General features: G+C 46.2%; 2 protein-coding genes across 8 annotated transcripts in view; one reads left to right on the plus strand and one right to left on the minus strand.

Annotated features, from left to right (window-relative positions):
- ZFP57 (ZFP57 zinc finger protein) overlaps positions 1-3,450 on the plus strand; it is a 19,102-nt gene extending 15,652 nt beyond the window's left edge. For all 4 annotated transcript variants that reach the window (XM_032648324.1, XM_032648322.1, XM_032648323.1 and 1 more), the window contains one exon: positions 900-3,450. In XM_032648324.1, the coding sequence (XP_032504215.1) occupies positions 900-2,134 (1,235 nt within the window). In that variant the 3' untranslated portion in view covers positions 2,135-3,450. The remainder of the gene's footprint in view (positions 1-899) is intronic.
- MOG (myelin oligodendrocyte glycoprotein) lies at positions 2,756-12,622 on the minus strand. Of its 4 annotated transcripts, XM_032648337.1 has the most exons (8): positions 12,508-12,622; positions 11,007-11,354; positions 7,140-7,253; positions 5,794-5,814; positions 5,447-5,467; positions 3,789-3,905; positions 3,472-3,490; positions 2,756-2,870 (listed from the first exon to the last, which is right to left on the minus strand). In XM_032648337.1, the coding sequence occupies exons 1-8, from the start codon at positions 12,587-12,589 to the stop codon at positions 2,762-2,764; spliced, it is 831 nt and encodes a 276-aa protein (XP_032504228.1). In that variant the 5' UTR covers positions 12,590-12,622; the 3' UTR covers positions 2,756-2,761. The 4 variants fall into 4 exon arrangements, with proteins under 4 accessions (XP_032504228.1, XP_032504226.1, XP_032504227.1 ...); XM_032648335.1 differs by lacking the exon at positions 3,789-3,905 and having other exon boundaries at positions 12,508-12,589; XM_032648336.1 differs by lacking the exons at positions 2,756-2,870; positions 3,789-3,905 and adding an exon at positions 3,124-3,137 and having other exon boundaries at positions 3,470-3,490; positions 12,508-12,589.
- Between the last annotated feature and the right edge of the window lie 1,265 nt (positions 12,623-13,887).

Raw genomic sequence — 13,887 nt, forward strand, 5'->3', positions numbered from 1 at the left:
CTCAAGTCCCCTGGCTTCAAGAAGATGAGTATCTAAAGCATTCAGGACAAATGAATATCTTCAGTTTCTAGAGATGGAGAGATTCCATGTCAGTTGCTTATGTCAGTGATACCACCTTGATTAAAAAGTCCTTTCCGGGACTTCCCTGGTGGTCCAGTGGGTAAGACTCCATGCTCCCAATGCAGGGGGCCCGGGTTTGATCCCTGGGTGGGGAGCTAGATCCCACACGTGTGCCACAACTAAAAGATCCCATATGCTGCAACTAAGATCTGGCGCAGCCAAAATAAATAAGTAAATAATTTTTTTTTTTTAGAGTCCTTTCCAAAAGAAAAGAAAGGGAAGGGAGATGAGCTTGATGCTGAGTTGGAGCAGGGGAGACTTGTTCTTAAAAGTAGAATAAGGACTTGAGAGAAATTTAAGTCTGAGCTGACCACACTCTTGGTTTGCCAGGACAGTCCTGGTTTATGCTTCTCATCCTAGCTTGATTGTTAATAGCACCTCCCGTCATTCAAGTGTCCCAATTTGCATGATATATTATGAGGTCACCTGTAGGTATCTGGGGTGTCTGGGAGTATGAACAAAATTGAAAATGAGAGGAATTAACACACATGGTAAATCAACTATACTTCAATTTAAAAAAAAAAATGAAAGGAAATGGATTTCAAGAAATGTGGTTAAAATTTTGATCTCTGTTATTTTTGGAAGATTCCAATTAAATTTTTATTTGCTTTTAATTGGAAAACCCCAAAGTTTATTCTTATCTCTGGTCTCTGAGGTCTAAGAGTGAGCGTGAGTATCAGGTGGGAGAGGGAAGGCAGAAAGAGGGGAAGTAGCTTGGACTGAGAGCTTGTGTTGGGGTTGTCATGGTGAATCTTGCTATTCTTCCTCATTCCCTACAGGAGGCAAGAGAGAGGAACTTCAAGAACAGAGTCAGAGTTTGGGAGATGAGGGAAATAGCGATGACAAGAAGGTCTCCCTTGCTTGCAGAAGAGCAGGCCCATCCTCTGCTCCAGCTGGGTCCCTGGACAGGACACCAGTGTTCCCAGCATCCTGGGCTGGGCCACCCTTTACCTGCCATACTTGTGGCAGATGCTTCAGCAAGCGCTCCAGCCTCTACAACCACCAGTTTGTTCACAGCTGCAGCCAGTGCGGGAAGTCCTTCCTGAACCCCAAGGACCTCAGCTACCACCGGCGCAAGCACCTTGGGGAGAGGCCCTTCTGCTGCTCACTCTGTGACAAGACCTACTGTGATGCTTCTGGACTGAGCCGTCACCGCCGTGTCCATCTGGGTTACCGGCCCCACTCGTGTCCCTTCTGTGGGAAGTGCTTTCGGGACCAGTCTGAGCTCAAACGCCACCAGAAAATACACCAAGGCCAAGAGCTGGGGGCTGGAAACCAGAAGCATATCCTGAAGATTCCAGACAACACAGCTGGATTCCAGGGGCTGGCAACTGCAAACAATGAACCAGTGGCCGGGACCCAAGGACCCTCATTTAAAACCACTGGTCCCGAGGCTCAGACCCAGCCATCTATAGACAGGAGCCCGGCACCTGCAACCAAGAACCAGGTAGTCACTGGGAAGGCTCAGCGCCCAGTCGTTACAACTGCAGAGCCTGTGACCAGGACCCAGGCAGCCAACACGAGAACCGCCTGCCTGGATACCAAGTCCAGCTCTCACCCAGGAAAGCCTTCAAGACTCAAGGTCTTCTCTTGCCCTCATTGTCCCTTGACTTTTAGCAAGAAAAGCTGTCTCTCCAGCCACCAGAAGGCCCACTTCACAGAGCAGTCCAACTGCTGCTTCCACTGTGGCAAGTCCTTCGCTTTATTCTCTGGGCTGGTCAGGCACCAGCAGACTCACTGGAAACAGAAGCTCTACTGTTGCCCCATCTGCGACGTCTGCTTTGGGGAGAAAGAGGACCTTCTGGGCCACTGGGGGGGCTACAGGGGCAAGGGGCTCTGCCTGGGCAGTCCCCATAAATGCTGGGCGATCCTGGGTCAGTCGCTTGGCTTCTTTCCCGATGCGCCCACTGTGGCAGGGGAGGAGATGGATCTTTCTCCTGGATCCATACCCTCAGGAGCGGGAAGGAAGGGAGGGGAGAAGGCAGCAGAGGAAAGAAAGCAGATAAGGCAGTGAAGGTCTTGGAATGTAAATAAATGGCCTTTCCACCCAAGGTCTTTCTCTGTTTGGTTTTCCTGAGGGCTAATCTCCAGGGTAAGGAGACTGGGGTAGAGGAAGAGAGAGGTGAAGGAATAATGAAGGAAATACAGAAAGGAAAAGGGACAAGAGGTGGCACATGGAAACTTGTAGTATTATTAATTAGCACCCAGCTTGTTTCTTTGTGTCTGACAGACCATCAAGTAGTAGTTGTTGAAGACAACAGTGGACACTCCAATAGATATGAAGATGGGAGAAAAAAGATAAGTGGGGGAGAGAGTGTGAGGGACCCATCTGGGCCAGATGTAGAAGGGAGGCGTTTCAAAGCAGGTGTGTGGCCCAGTTCTCACCCCTTGCTCCCCTGGCGCCTCGGTAGGCTGCCTGGGGCAAGATGGAGCTCTGGCCAGTGTTTTGCGGGTTTCTCCCCATCTCCTGTTTTTGGTTAGGGCTCCCCATGTCCTCACTCTGCAGGTCACTTGGCGCTGTCTTGGATGTTTTGGACTTTTCCTGCTCCTTCCCAGCAGGGCTGAGATCTTGGAAGAAATGACCACCATTTGCAAAGTTGGTGTGCTATAATTTGCAGTGAGGAGGTTCCTGGTCTCCAGTTCATGGCAGAGACCCTCTTGTCTGTGTTACTCTGCAGCACAGGTGCCCTCTGATGGAGAGAAGAGCAGCTGCCTGGCTGTAACCAGAGAGGGCTTCCAGATGGAAGATAGACCAAGGAGTAGAAATATGTGGGCAGCATAAAGGGGGAGAGGAAGGAAGGAGCTGGGGAAAGGGAGAGACAAAGTAGATGACAGAAGAGAAGTTGATCCTATTTGGAATTCAGAGCGTTCCTGCAAGTGCAGATTGGAATGTCCCCACAGCAGAGAGGCCAGTGGGTGTGCAACTTGATGGATGTGACATCCCCGAGGACCAGTCTTTGGGCCAACCAGGCTCTTCTCCATCCTGCCAAGATGCGACATCATTCAGAAGGGGTTTCCTAGAAGGAGGAGAAAATGACTTGAAAAAGCTGTCAACAGTTTCTGTCATGAAACTGTCACACCAGGGAGAAGAAAGCCCTGTGGAGTCATCTGGCCTTGGAGGGGAGACCCAGGGCAGCTGCTGTAGGGAACAATTGAGAAAGGAGGCCAGCTGGAGTGGGATTCTTGCTTTGGAGCACGAAGGTGGAGGAGGAATCCTCCCTCCAGCCGGGCTCACCAGCCCTTCCTTTCCTTTGGGATTTTGATCCCTAAATAGCCCCCTCTTCCCCTTGCTGCTTTCCTTGTTTTTTTTTTTTTGCTCTCAGCTTATAAGAAAGAGAAGAAAACTTACTTAGCTCCTCAAGAAACTGCCCTGAAAACAAAGAGAAATAGGTAATGAGTGGAAGATGACTAACTCCTCCCACATCCTCCCTGTGGAATTCATAGTCCCCCCCCCTCCCTTTCCACTAAGGGACCCCACAGATCTCAGTAAGTGGCTCTCTTTATGGATTCTCTGAGGAGCCTGGAGTTGGCCATGTGGACAGAGCAGGAAGGAAATTCCAGCTCTGAATCTTGAGCCCTGGTTCCATCCACCCTCTTTATGTTTCTCACTCAGGGCTGGCTTGATCCCCTGCTGCCCAGTGGTCCTGTTTGCTGCCCCAGCACTGCACCTGCTAGTCGTCCGTGTAGCCAGTTGTAGCAGATGATCAAGGCCACCAGGGGTCCGAGAAATGGCACGATTACAAACAGGGTTATCTTCCAGCAGGGCACCCTCAGGAAGTGGGGATCTGAATCGTTTGCCACAGAACAAACAGGATTAACATGTGTTCCCCCTTGTGTCCCACCCACCCCTCTCCATTTATTATTGGATTTATTTTGGGTGGTGGAGGGGGTAGGTTCTTAACCTGGGTTCCAAAATAGTTTGTGGATAGAGTCCAGGGAGTTCATGAATTTGGATGAGAAAAGCATTCCATTTTTATTTTCACTAACTTCAAACTGAATTTAGCATTTTCTTACACTAAAAATGTAGCTAACAAACCAGTTATCGGCAGTACCTGTGACTTCATCACCAATGGAAGCCACATTCCCTTCAGAGTTGTTGCAGAAATCTCAGAATACTGTTTATCAATATATTTTTTTTATATATATATTTTTTTATCAATATTTTGAAATCACCGAATTATTAGACCTGCTGCTACATTTTATTATTTAATGTATATTTTGTATTTAGTGTATATTATTTAATGTACATTTGTTACTTTATCACAAATTGGTTTATATTTCGAAAACTTTCAAAACAATGGTTTTCTTTGTAATCCTGTGTGTTATATTTTATGTGTACAGTTCAAAACATTCTGGGAAGGGAGGGGTCCATGAGGCTTAACCAGATTGCCAAAGAGTACAAAAAGTTAAGACCTTTGTTTTTTTGAATCCTGTAAAACAAAGATCCTGTTCCTTCCCTTTGAGTTGCAGACTATGTGTGTTGTTTTTCCTGCACACTGATTAAATGCTAGCGTGGAGCCAGGGGCACCTCCAGCCTCAGGAGGAGAGGCTGTTCAGGAAGGCTGCTCAGAGCAGGGACCATCTTATAATTTCTGCAACATCCATTCAACAAATATTTGGGTGCCCTTCTATTGTAGGCATTGTCGTTAGGCACTGGACAACCTGCAGTGAACAAAAAGGACAGAGACCATGTCCTAGGGCCAACATTCTTTTTTTTTTTTTTTTTTTTTTTTTTTGCTGCATGGCATTCAGGATCTTAGTTCTCCCACCAGGGATTGAACCCTCACCCCCTGCAGTGGAAGTGCAGAGTCTTAACCATTGGACCACCAGGAAGTCCAGGCCAACATTCTAGTGGGGTTTGATGTCTTCACTCTTCCCCCAAGTCGCCTTCCCTGAGGAGTCACATGTAGTTACTCATTCTGTACTGTGAAAACTCATTCCTCTGTGAGTTGTCGATGATGTATATGTACTTTGTTCTCCAGTAATTTATGTATATGTATCACCTCCCCAACTAGACATCAAGTTGATGTGCAAAGGATCTGTTTACCTCCCTTTTGTAATTCCTAAAAAAAGAAGTAATGTACATAAAGTACTTGTAACTCCTAGAACGTTAACATTTGGGAAGCTGTTACAGTGCCAGGTACATGAAAGCGTAATGTAAGTGTTTGCTATTATCTAACCCATCCTAGGTGCAGATGATGACATTCAAAGAAAGAACAAGAGAGGGAGGAAACCAACCAGAAGCCAGGGGTCCTTACGTCCCCAGGTAACAGGAGCCGAGTGAAGCACCAAGCTGACCTGGGGGGCTGGGTACCCCAGGACTTACCAAAAGTCCGGTGGAGATTCTCTGAAAGAACAAATGCAAAGGGATTATTAGTATGGCACTCAAAACAATCTTTTCTCCTCTGAGCCTTTGTTATTTAGTCACTTTAAATTGTAAGTGATGCACGATGGAGGAAAGGAAGCTGTAGGATTTTACTTCTACTCTGGCTGAAGGCAGGGAAGAGGAATAAGACTCTATGACTGGTTATAGGAGTTTTAATAGTGAAGTTCCTGCCTGAAGGGAGCACAGGATATTGGGACAGAGGCAGAGATGGTCTGAGAAAATGACCATTTCAGTTACACCAGAAGACCTGGAGGGAGGCATGGGGAGGGAAGGTGCCTGGAACTCACCCATCTCTGCTGGAAGTTTTCCTAAAATAGAAAAAGGCGACATTTTTAGTTCCAGCTCAGGCACTAGATGGGGCCCCTCCACACCCATTGCCTTGGGCCTTTGTGCAGGTTGTTTCTCAGTAGCCCATGAACACCCTTAGAGTGAGAAGAGCACCAGATTTGAAAGCAGGAGTTCAGGCTCATTCCCTGGCTATTGCCTGGTTTAAATATCGGGTTAAACAAAGTGGAGAAGCTCAGTAGACAGCGATGTTCACCAATGCCCCCAACAAATCTAAGGTTTTATGACCGCCCCCACTGCTCTCTGCTCCTTTTCTTGCTGGTTCTCAGTTCACAATGTCACTCCACCCCGCTGGGTTGTCACTTAGGAAATCTAAAGCTACTTCGCATCTGAATGAGGAAGGAAGGAACTAAGTTTTTAGTTGAGCAGATGCTTCGTGACTGGCTCTGTACTAGATGCTTTACATAACATTATCCCCTTTAACCCTCCCATAACTTGTAGGAGGGAGGGTGTTATCGCTACTTGACTCAGACTAGGCAACTGAGGCTTGGAGAGTTCGTCATTGTCTGAACTGGATCTAAACCCAGGCTGGCCAACTCCACTGATCAGGTTCTTTCTGCTCAGCCATGTGGGCTGAAGACCTTTCTCATGTGGGAGAAGAGGTAACTGAGTAACTGGGATGAGGTCAAGGGAAGAGAAGGTCCCACCAATATCCCCCCTCATATACTCCAAGCCCTCCTTGCTGCTTTATCCTCTTAAGAATGGGAGGGGGAGGAGAATTGGAGGCCCTGCGGGCTTTGGCTTTGAGAACGCTTGGTGGCGGGGAGAAGTCTCAAAATGAAAGCTCTTGGGCACAAGAGAGGAGCTTCAGACGGTTGAAGCCATGTCCTCAGTGTTGGATGGAAAAGGAGGAAACAACACCTACTATGTGGTAGGGACTTTTACTTACAGTATCTTTATTTAAACCTAGTAGCACAGACTTGCCTGATTCTGAAGCTCACACTCCCGCAGTTGCATGAGCTGCTGTGTATGTTTCAGGGGCCAGAAGATAGGGGTTTAGGCCTGAGCTCTGCCACTTACAAGCTGTGCCAGCTTGAGTAAATCTCTGAACCACTCCAGGCCTCAGTTGCTTCCTCTCTAAAATGGGGCTATTATATATCAGCCCTACCTCATAGGGAAATGAAAGGCCCTATTATCTAAATGATATTTACATTTGGTAGGATGTAAAACTTGTCATTATGGAGTTCTGAACCCAGAAGTCCCTCAAAAATAAACGTTAGCTAACCAAGCTCCAAGAGACCAGGCACTTCAGGGAAGGGTCCCCAGCCAGCCACCCTCCAGCCTGTACCTCTGAGTCTGCGCTGCAGGCAGAGGAAGGCAAGGCCCACAGTGATCTGCAGGAGGAGCACAGGCAGAACCGCGATGAGCGCCAGCACTCCAGGGTTGATCCAGTAGAAGGGATCTGAAAGGCAGAACCGGGGGGCCCAGCACTGTGTCATCAACACCCAGCACAGTGCCCACGGCTCCATGAGTCAGGATCAAAGAAGATGACTCAGAACTAACACCTAAGCTTAGGTTTAAAGGAAAAGTAAGCGGTTATTTCTGGGAAGGGCCGGTGGTTTAGAATGACAGGAGTCGAGGCTGTGTACTGGGCCAGTCTTGGAGAGTTCTGAGCACCACTAAAGGGACTTAGAGCTGATCCTCAAGGTCACGGGGTACACTGAAGCATTTCATGCTGAGGAGTGACAAGATCTGATTTACTGACTGCAGGACTAGAGGAGGGGATCGAAGGCAGTCAATTAAGAGGCCATGGTAATGGTGAAAGTAAAACACATGAGCCTAGGACAGTGGTGGCGGTGTAGGAAGTCAAGGTGAACTTAAATAGGAAAAAAAATACGTATTTTCAGTAAACTTTAAGCTGAAATTTAGTGTTTCTTTCAATTATGTTTGTAGGCAACACTCCACAACAATATGAACAAAACCTGAGACCTTGTCATCCCTAAAAATCACAAATATTTTCATATCACGGTACAGAAATCTCAAAATATCACTTATGTTCCTTTTGAAATGACACTATTATTAGGGCCACCCCATATCTTACTTTAATATTTTGATAACTGTATTTCAGTACAAGTATGTTTTATGCATTTCAAATATCCTTCTGAGAAGGGGTTCATCGACTTTACCGGTCCGACAAAAGGGTGCATGACGCAAAGAAAAGTTAAGAACCTTTCTTCTGGAGCTTTTGAGAAAGTAAGATCCGCCGGATTTGGTAACTGAGCGGACATGGAGTAGGAAAGATAAAGAGACAGGGGATGACCTTTGGCTCTCTGGCGCCATCTATTGCCCATTCTCGAGTCGGCTCAGTGCCCCAAAGCTTTCCGTGTATAATCTCAATGTTCAGGGCCGGCCCTTGACGTCTTGTTCTCTGCGTTAGGGGGCTAGATAAAGATACTGCCATCAGGGTAGGCATTAAGTCACAGCAAACAACATCAAACTGGTTTCTTAGGTATAAATACCATCCTTCAAGCTGCGGTTTCAGGCTCTTGTCTGTTACTGTGTTCCCCAGGAGAAAACACAGCCAGCTCTACTTTCAAAGTTCTCATTGGAAGTTACCTGGAGCAACATGGTTTAACAATTACATATTTTAGTTCCTTTTTTTGTACACCTTTTATATTTTAACAAAGGGTTAGGATCACAAAAAGAGAGAAAAAGAGATATTATGAGACTTCTGATGTAAAGTGATATGAATGAAGTATATAGCATCACCTATGAAATATGCTTGACAAAATAAATCAAACCTGAATCTGATTGTTCATATCCTAATCTATAAGTTTACAGAAAATAAGAGGTACGGAACACTGTATTAAACAACATGGGAATGAAATCAGCAAAATCTAGATCGTGGGAAACTCTACAGGGCGAATGCCAGCCTGTGGATCTTGTTTGGGTTTACCAACTGTAAAAATATATTTATAAAACAATCATAAAAATGTGAACACAGACTGAGTATTGTTAAGAATTTTTGTTAAATTTTAAAGATGTAATAATAGTATTTTGGTTATGGTTTTGTTTTGCTTTTGAGTTTTTCTATTTGAGACATACGGTTTTGAGGATTTAGCAATGACACGATAATGCTGCCTAGGATTTGCCGGAGGAATTCATCTGGGGAGGATGGTGATGAGTGGGGTCTAGTGAAACAGGTGGCCTGTCCTTGGGTCATAACTGTTGCAGTCAGGTGATGGGAACTTGGAGGCTCATTATAATAATCTCTCTACTTCTGTATATATTTTCAAGTTTCATAATGAAGAGTTTAAAGAAAGGTTTACAGACAACTAGTAATGAAATCACAAAACTGACAAGAAAAATACAAAGTTGGAAGGAGAGATTAGAAACTCTTTAGAGAAAGAGGTGAGGTAATTACACCTGAAACTTGGCAATCACATAGTTACTGCATTTCAGTCCTAAATTTGTCTCAGCTTCCTCACGCTAGGTGGGTGGTCCATCATTAAACTCCCTTTTTTAAAAGACTCTTAGGCATGCAGATTATGAGAAAGGAGAAGTGGGTGGGAATGTGGAAATCCACCCAAAGGAAAACTTTCTCCCCGGGCAGTTCATTTGTTTGTTTGTTTGCTTGTTGGGGTGGGGTGGGGATGTACTGGGGGAGGCAGTTACTGAGCCAGGAAGCTACTGAACAGGAAGGAGGAAAATCGGAAAACTGGAGAGATCCTCACTATCAGACTTCCTTGCAGGTAAAAATCCCCCAGTGTAAACAGCTGTATGAAGAACATTCTATGACACACAAAGCTGTTTTCACATCCCTGAGATCCGTCTCTAGAAATAGTGCTTTGTTATCCTGCATACAATGCCATCTTCTGGTCCCAGTACTGCAACAGTGGCCCTTGAGATACAAAAAAAAGTGATCAATTGTCTGATGTTTGCCCAGCAGGTGGGGAGGAGGGAAGGGAAATGACCTGAGGCCCAGGCCTCAGAATATTTTTGTTCCTCAGTTAAATAGCAATTAACTTTCAAATCTCCCCCTCCTTGTCCGAGTCTTAACCCCTCGCGGATAAAACAAAAAAATAAATTTCAAAGTCATCCCTCACATAAAGCGTACCACAGGGCTTCCCTGGTGGCGCAGTGGTTGAGAGTCCGCCTGCCGATGCAGGGCACACGGGTTCGTGCCCGGTCCGGGAAGATCCCACATGCCGCGGAGCGGCTGGGCCCGTGAGCCGTGGCCACTGAGCCTGTGCGTCCAGAGCCTGTGCTCCGCAACGGGAGAGGCCACAACAGTGAGAGGCCCGCGTACCGCAAAAAAACCCGACCAAACAAACAAACAAAACAAACATACCACAAATGAAATTCTGGAGAAAGAAAGCAGTGGAGGTAAAATCTGTAGGTAACATCTCTTTCTATGATTATATTCAGACATTAGTTCTACTTGTTTAATTCCTTGCAACTATGTTTACCAGGAATATATTGTTTAATAATGTTCCTCATCTAATAAAACACTACAAACACATCAACTGAGGAATTCACTGTAATAGGATTTGACCAGTTTGACTCCTTAGGAATAAGGCCCTTGTTTATAACAAATAAATGAAAAGACAATCCAAAGCAAAACAAGAAAGGAAAAGGTCCACTTGGATACTTTGATTATCTTTCAGATAAGTAATATTCCCCTCTAGTAGCACAAAATAACCACAAATGGATTATTTTGCTGCCTACATTTTTCATTTTTTCTATTTAAAAATTTTTAAAAGTTCTCTGTACGTACCCACAAATGTGCATGTTATATACACACTTTTATATAAATGGATAAATTTTTTGTTCCCTAGATTCTGTAGCTTGCTTTTATCACTCAACAATACCTTGTAAAATGCCTCCAAGCTGTCTGGAATGGCCCTACAACAATCTTTTAAATGGCTGCGTGATATTCACTGTATGGGTAACAGTGTTTACTCAGTCACTTCCCTACTCATGGGCACGGACTCTGATTCCGGCTTCCTTACATCATTACAGAATAATGATGTAACGGACAATGTGAGCATATGAATTCCCAGAGATACTGATGTGCGTATCTCTATGGAGTTAATTCCCAGGAATGAGCTGTTTGGGTTGAAGGATCTCATCTCAATTGAGAGAATGACTGAAGGCTCAAAGGGAGGTCCTGGCCACCCAACAGACAATACCTACTATTATAGACACTACTCACCTTCCACTTTCAATTCTATTGCTGCCTCCTCTTGGTAAGAATGATCTCGGAAGAAGCAGGTGAAACCTCCTTCATCTGAGAACCTTACATTCCGGATCCTGAGGGTCACCTTTCCCTCCCCAATAGTCTCCTTCAGCAGCTCCGTGCGGCCCCGGTATTCAGGTGCCTGCTCTTCATCTTGGTCCTTGCCATTTCGGTAGAGATGAACCACCCTGGAGAAGGGGGGTCGGTACCATCCCACCTCCATGCCTGTAGCGTTCTTTCCTGGAGATATGCGACAGGGCAATTCCGCTTCATCCCCCACCAGCACCCGGATGGGCTGCCCTGGTCCCATTACTCTGAACTGTCCTATCCAAGACACAAAATAAAAGAAACTGAGCATCAGAGGGAACCTTGACAAACAAACCCTTCATGGGAAGGGCTGCTTCTAAACAGGAAAAGAAGACACTTGATTTTTAAATAGAATTCTAGAGCCAGGGAGAAGCTCAATTTTTCTTAAAGGTCTCTGGTTATAGAGATACCGTGAGTTCCCTGGACAGAACATTCTAGCATGTGGTCATCCCAGCCTTTAGGTCCCACCTTGGAATGTGGTCCAGCATCTTGCAGTTTAACTGTTCCATGGGCCTCCCTGTTCAGTCTTGGCCAACTTGATCCTTCTTCTCCCCTTAGAGGTCTTGCTTTGGTCGTTCCTCCACCACCACCTCTCCATCACTTCTCAGCCCTCTGTATTTGTTCACACCCTGGTCCCAAATTCTTCTCCTCTGAGATCTTCCACCCTAGAGGTGGAGGATCTTCTTTCCTTCTTTCCTCCTTCTTCTTTTCCTCTGTATCTTCAGCCCTCTCTACAGCTCCTGGACCCTGCCCTGTACATGTTCCCAGTCTTTTTTCCTCTGTGGGATATATCTCCTTGTCAGCCTTGGAGCTACTAGAAGATGAAGCTAGTTTCTCCATTAGACCTGCAGCCATTTCCCGAGGGAGTATATGTTCTGAGCCTTCTCTGTTAGGCGGCTCCCTGAGATTGGGAATCTGTCTTCGGAGAGCAGGGATCCTCTGTAAAAACTTATTAGTGCCTGATAGTGTGAGACAGAACTCTCAAACATGATGAGACACTACAACTCAACCAACATTTATCATGATTTACCATGGGATAGGCACAACTAAGCATATTATATATACCTTACCTAATTGAACCCTGACAGCAACTCCAAGAGGCTGTTATTATGATATTCCCCGTTTGATAGGTGAGAAAGCAAAGTTGGAAAGATAGGTAAGACCAAGTTCAAGGAGAGCCCTGAGTTAAGGTCGCATGATGGATTTAGGTCTCCTTCTGAAGGCTGTAGGGAGGCACTGGTGGTATCTGAGGGGAACCATGTCAGCACATCTATGTATTGAAAAGGTAACTTGCATGGCAACTTGAGGGTGAGTTGAAGGAGGTGAGCCCAGGGAACTAGCCTTCCTGTTCTCAGGGTCTCCCCAGGGCAGGAATAAAGAGAAATCTTACCTGCAGAGCTGGAAGACAGCTGGAGGAGGAAGAGGAGGGAGGGGAGGCAGCTGGGCAGAAAGGAGCTCAAAAAACTGGCCATCTCCACTGTCAGTGGGGAAAGGGAGCCCCTGCAGCAGGGTCAGGCCAACAGAGGTGCGTGTCCCCACGGCTGAAGAAGCCCCAGGGGAGGATTGGGGAGGGCAGAGCTGCCCTGGCCCTGGTTCCTCCCCAGCAGAGTCGCAGCTGTGCTCCCAGGCACAGCCCCACGTTACCCTTGCCAGGCACTTACACAAAAGGGCTACAGAGCCAGGGGATGACCAGGGTTTGCCTTCCCCACCCCCTCAGAGCTACGGAGCAGAGGCTGCCTGGTACTAGGCTTTCCTCCCCCACTCTCTCCCGGTGGCCAGCCTTTGAGGGGGCTTCTAGGATCTGACCTGTTGGGATGGATCACTCACTGGCCTGCAGGCTACAGCTTGTCGGTGCAATCTGCAAGGTCCCTTCAATCCCTCTCCTCCAGGTATTAGCCAAAAGATAGGGATCTGTGTTGGATTTTTAAAAAGGAAGGAACATTTAGACTTGGTTTCCTATTTCTGTGGTCTCATAACTGTCATTACTAGGGCATTCTTTCCTCTTGATGTCTGACCTTTCTCTCTCCCACCGCAAATCCAAACGCCCTTCCTTATGTTCAGATGTGTTGCTTGGACTTAGCTTCTCCCTCCCAAAGAATACATTTCAAAGAGTCACGGGGTTGGGACTTCCTTGGTGGCGCAGTGGATGAGACTCCATGCTCCCAATGCAGGGGGCCTGCGTTCGATCCCTGGTCAGAGAACTAGATCCCACATGCATACTGCAACTAAGAGTTCTCATGCCACAACTAAGGAGCCTGCCTGCCACAATTGGGACCTGGTGCAACCAAATATATATATATATATTAAAGTAATGCATTTAAAAAAATAATAAAGTCACAAGTCAAGTGTCAGGAGTTGATGGTCACCTGTGCTCCAAGAAGCAGGCATGAAGAAAGCAAGATCTGCAAAGTCAGCGGCTGTCAATCAATACAGGCACTGAGGACAGGTCAGCAGTCAGGACACAGCCCCCAGCCTGGGCATCGCTCTCCAATTTCCTCTGTCACAGGGGAAAGTGAGATCTGGGATGGGAATATGATCTTTCTCCTTATCCCCAGACTTGGCTGATCACTAAAGAGTGAGACCGGTATCAGCACCAAGTTTGAAAAATATATTTTCCAATCTTAAGGATGTCTCATCAAAAAAAAGTCAGGATGGACAATTTAAAGCCATGCTGTCCAATACTGTAATCACTAGTCACAAGTGCCCATTTAAATGAAATAAAATTAAAAATTCAGTTCCTTGATTGCACTAGCCATGTTTCAAACGCTCA

This window comes from Phocoena sinus, chromosome 11, assembly GCF_008692025.1.
Source record: "Phocoena sinus isolate mPhoSin1 chromosome 11, mPhoSin1.pri, whole genome shotgun sequence".
NCBI lineage: Eukaryota > Metazoa > Chordata > Mammalia > Artiodactyla > Phocoenidae > Phocoena > Phocoena sinus.

What these genes read in the sequence shown, in the direction of transcription:
- MOG (XM_032648337.1), bottom strand. Translation starts at nt 12,589, where the DNA reads ATGGCCAGTTTTTTGAGCTCCTTTCTGCCCAGCTGCCTCCCCTCCCTC. An exon ending in GCTGTCTTCCAGCTCTGCAG is followed by an intron (nt 11,355 to 12,507) that starts GTAAGATTTCTC and finishes TGTCTTGGATAG; the next exon opens with GACAGTTCAGAGTAATGGGA. An exon ending in AAAACTTCCAGCAGAGATGG is followed by an intron (nt 5,468 to 5,793) that starts GTGAGTTCCAGG and finishes TTGTTCTTTCAG; the next exon opens with AGAATCTCCACCGGACTTTT.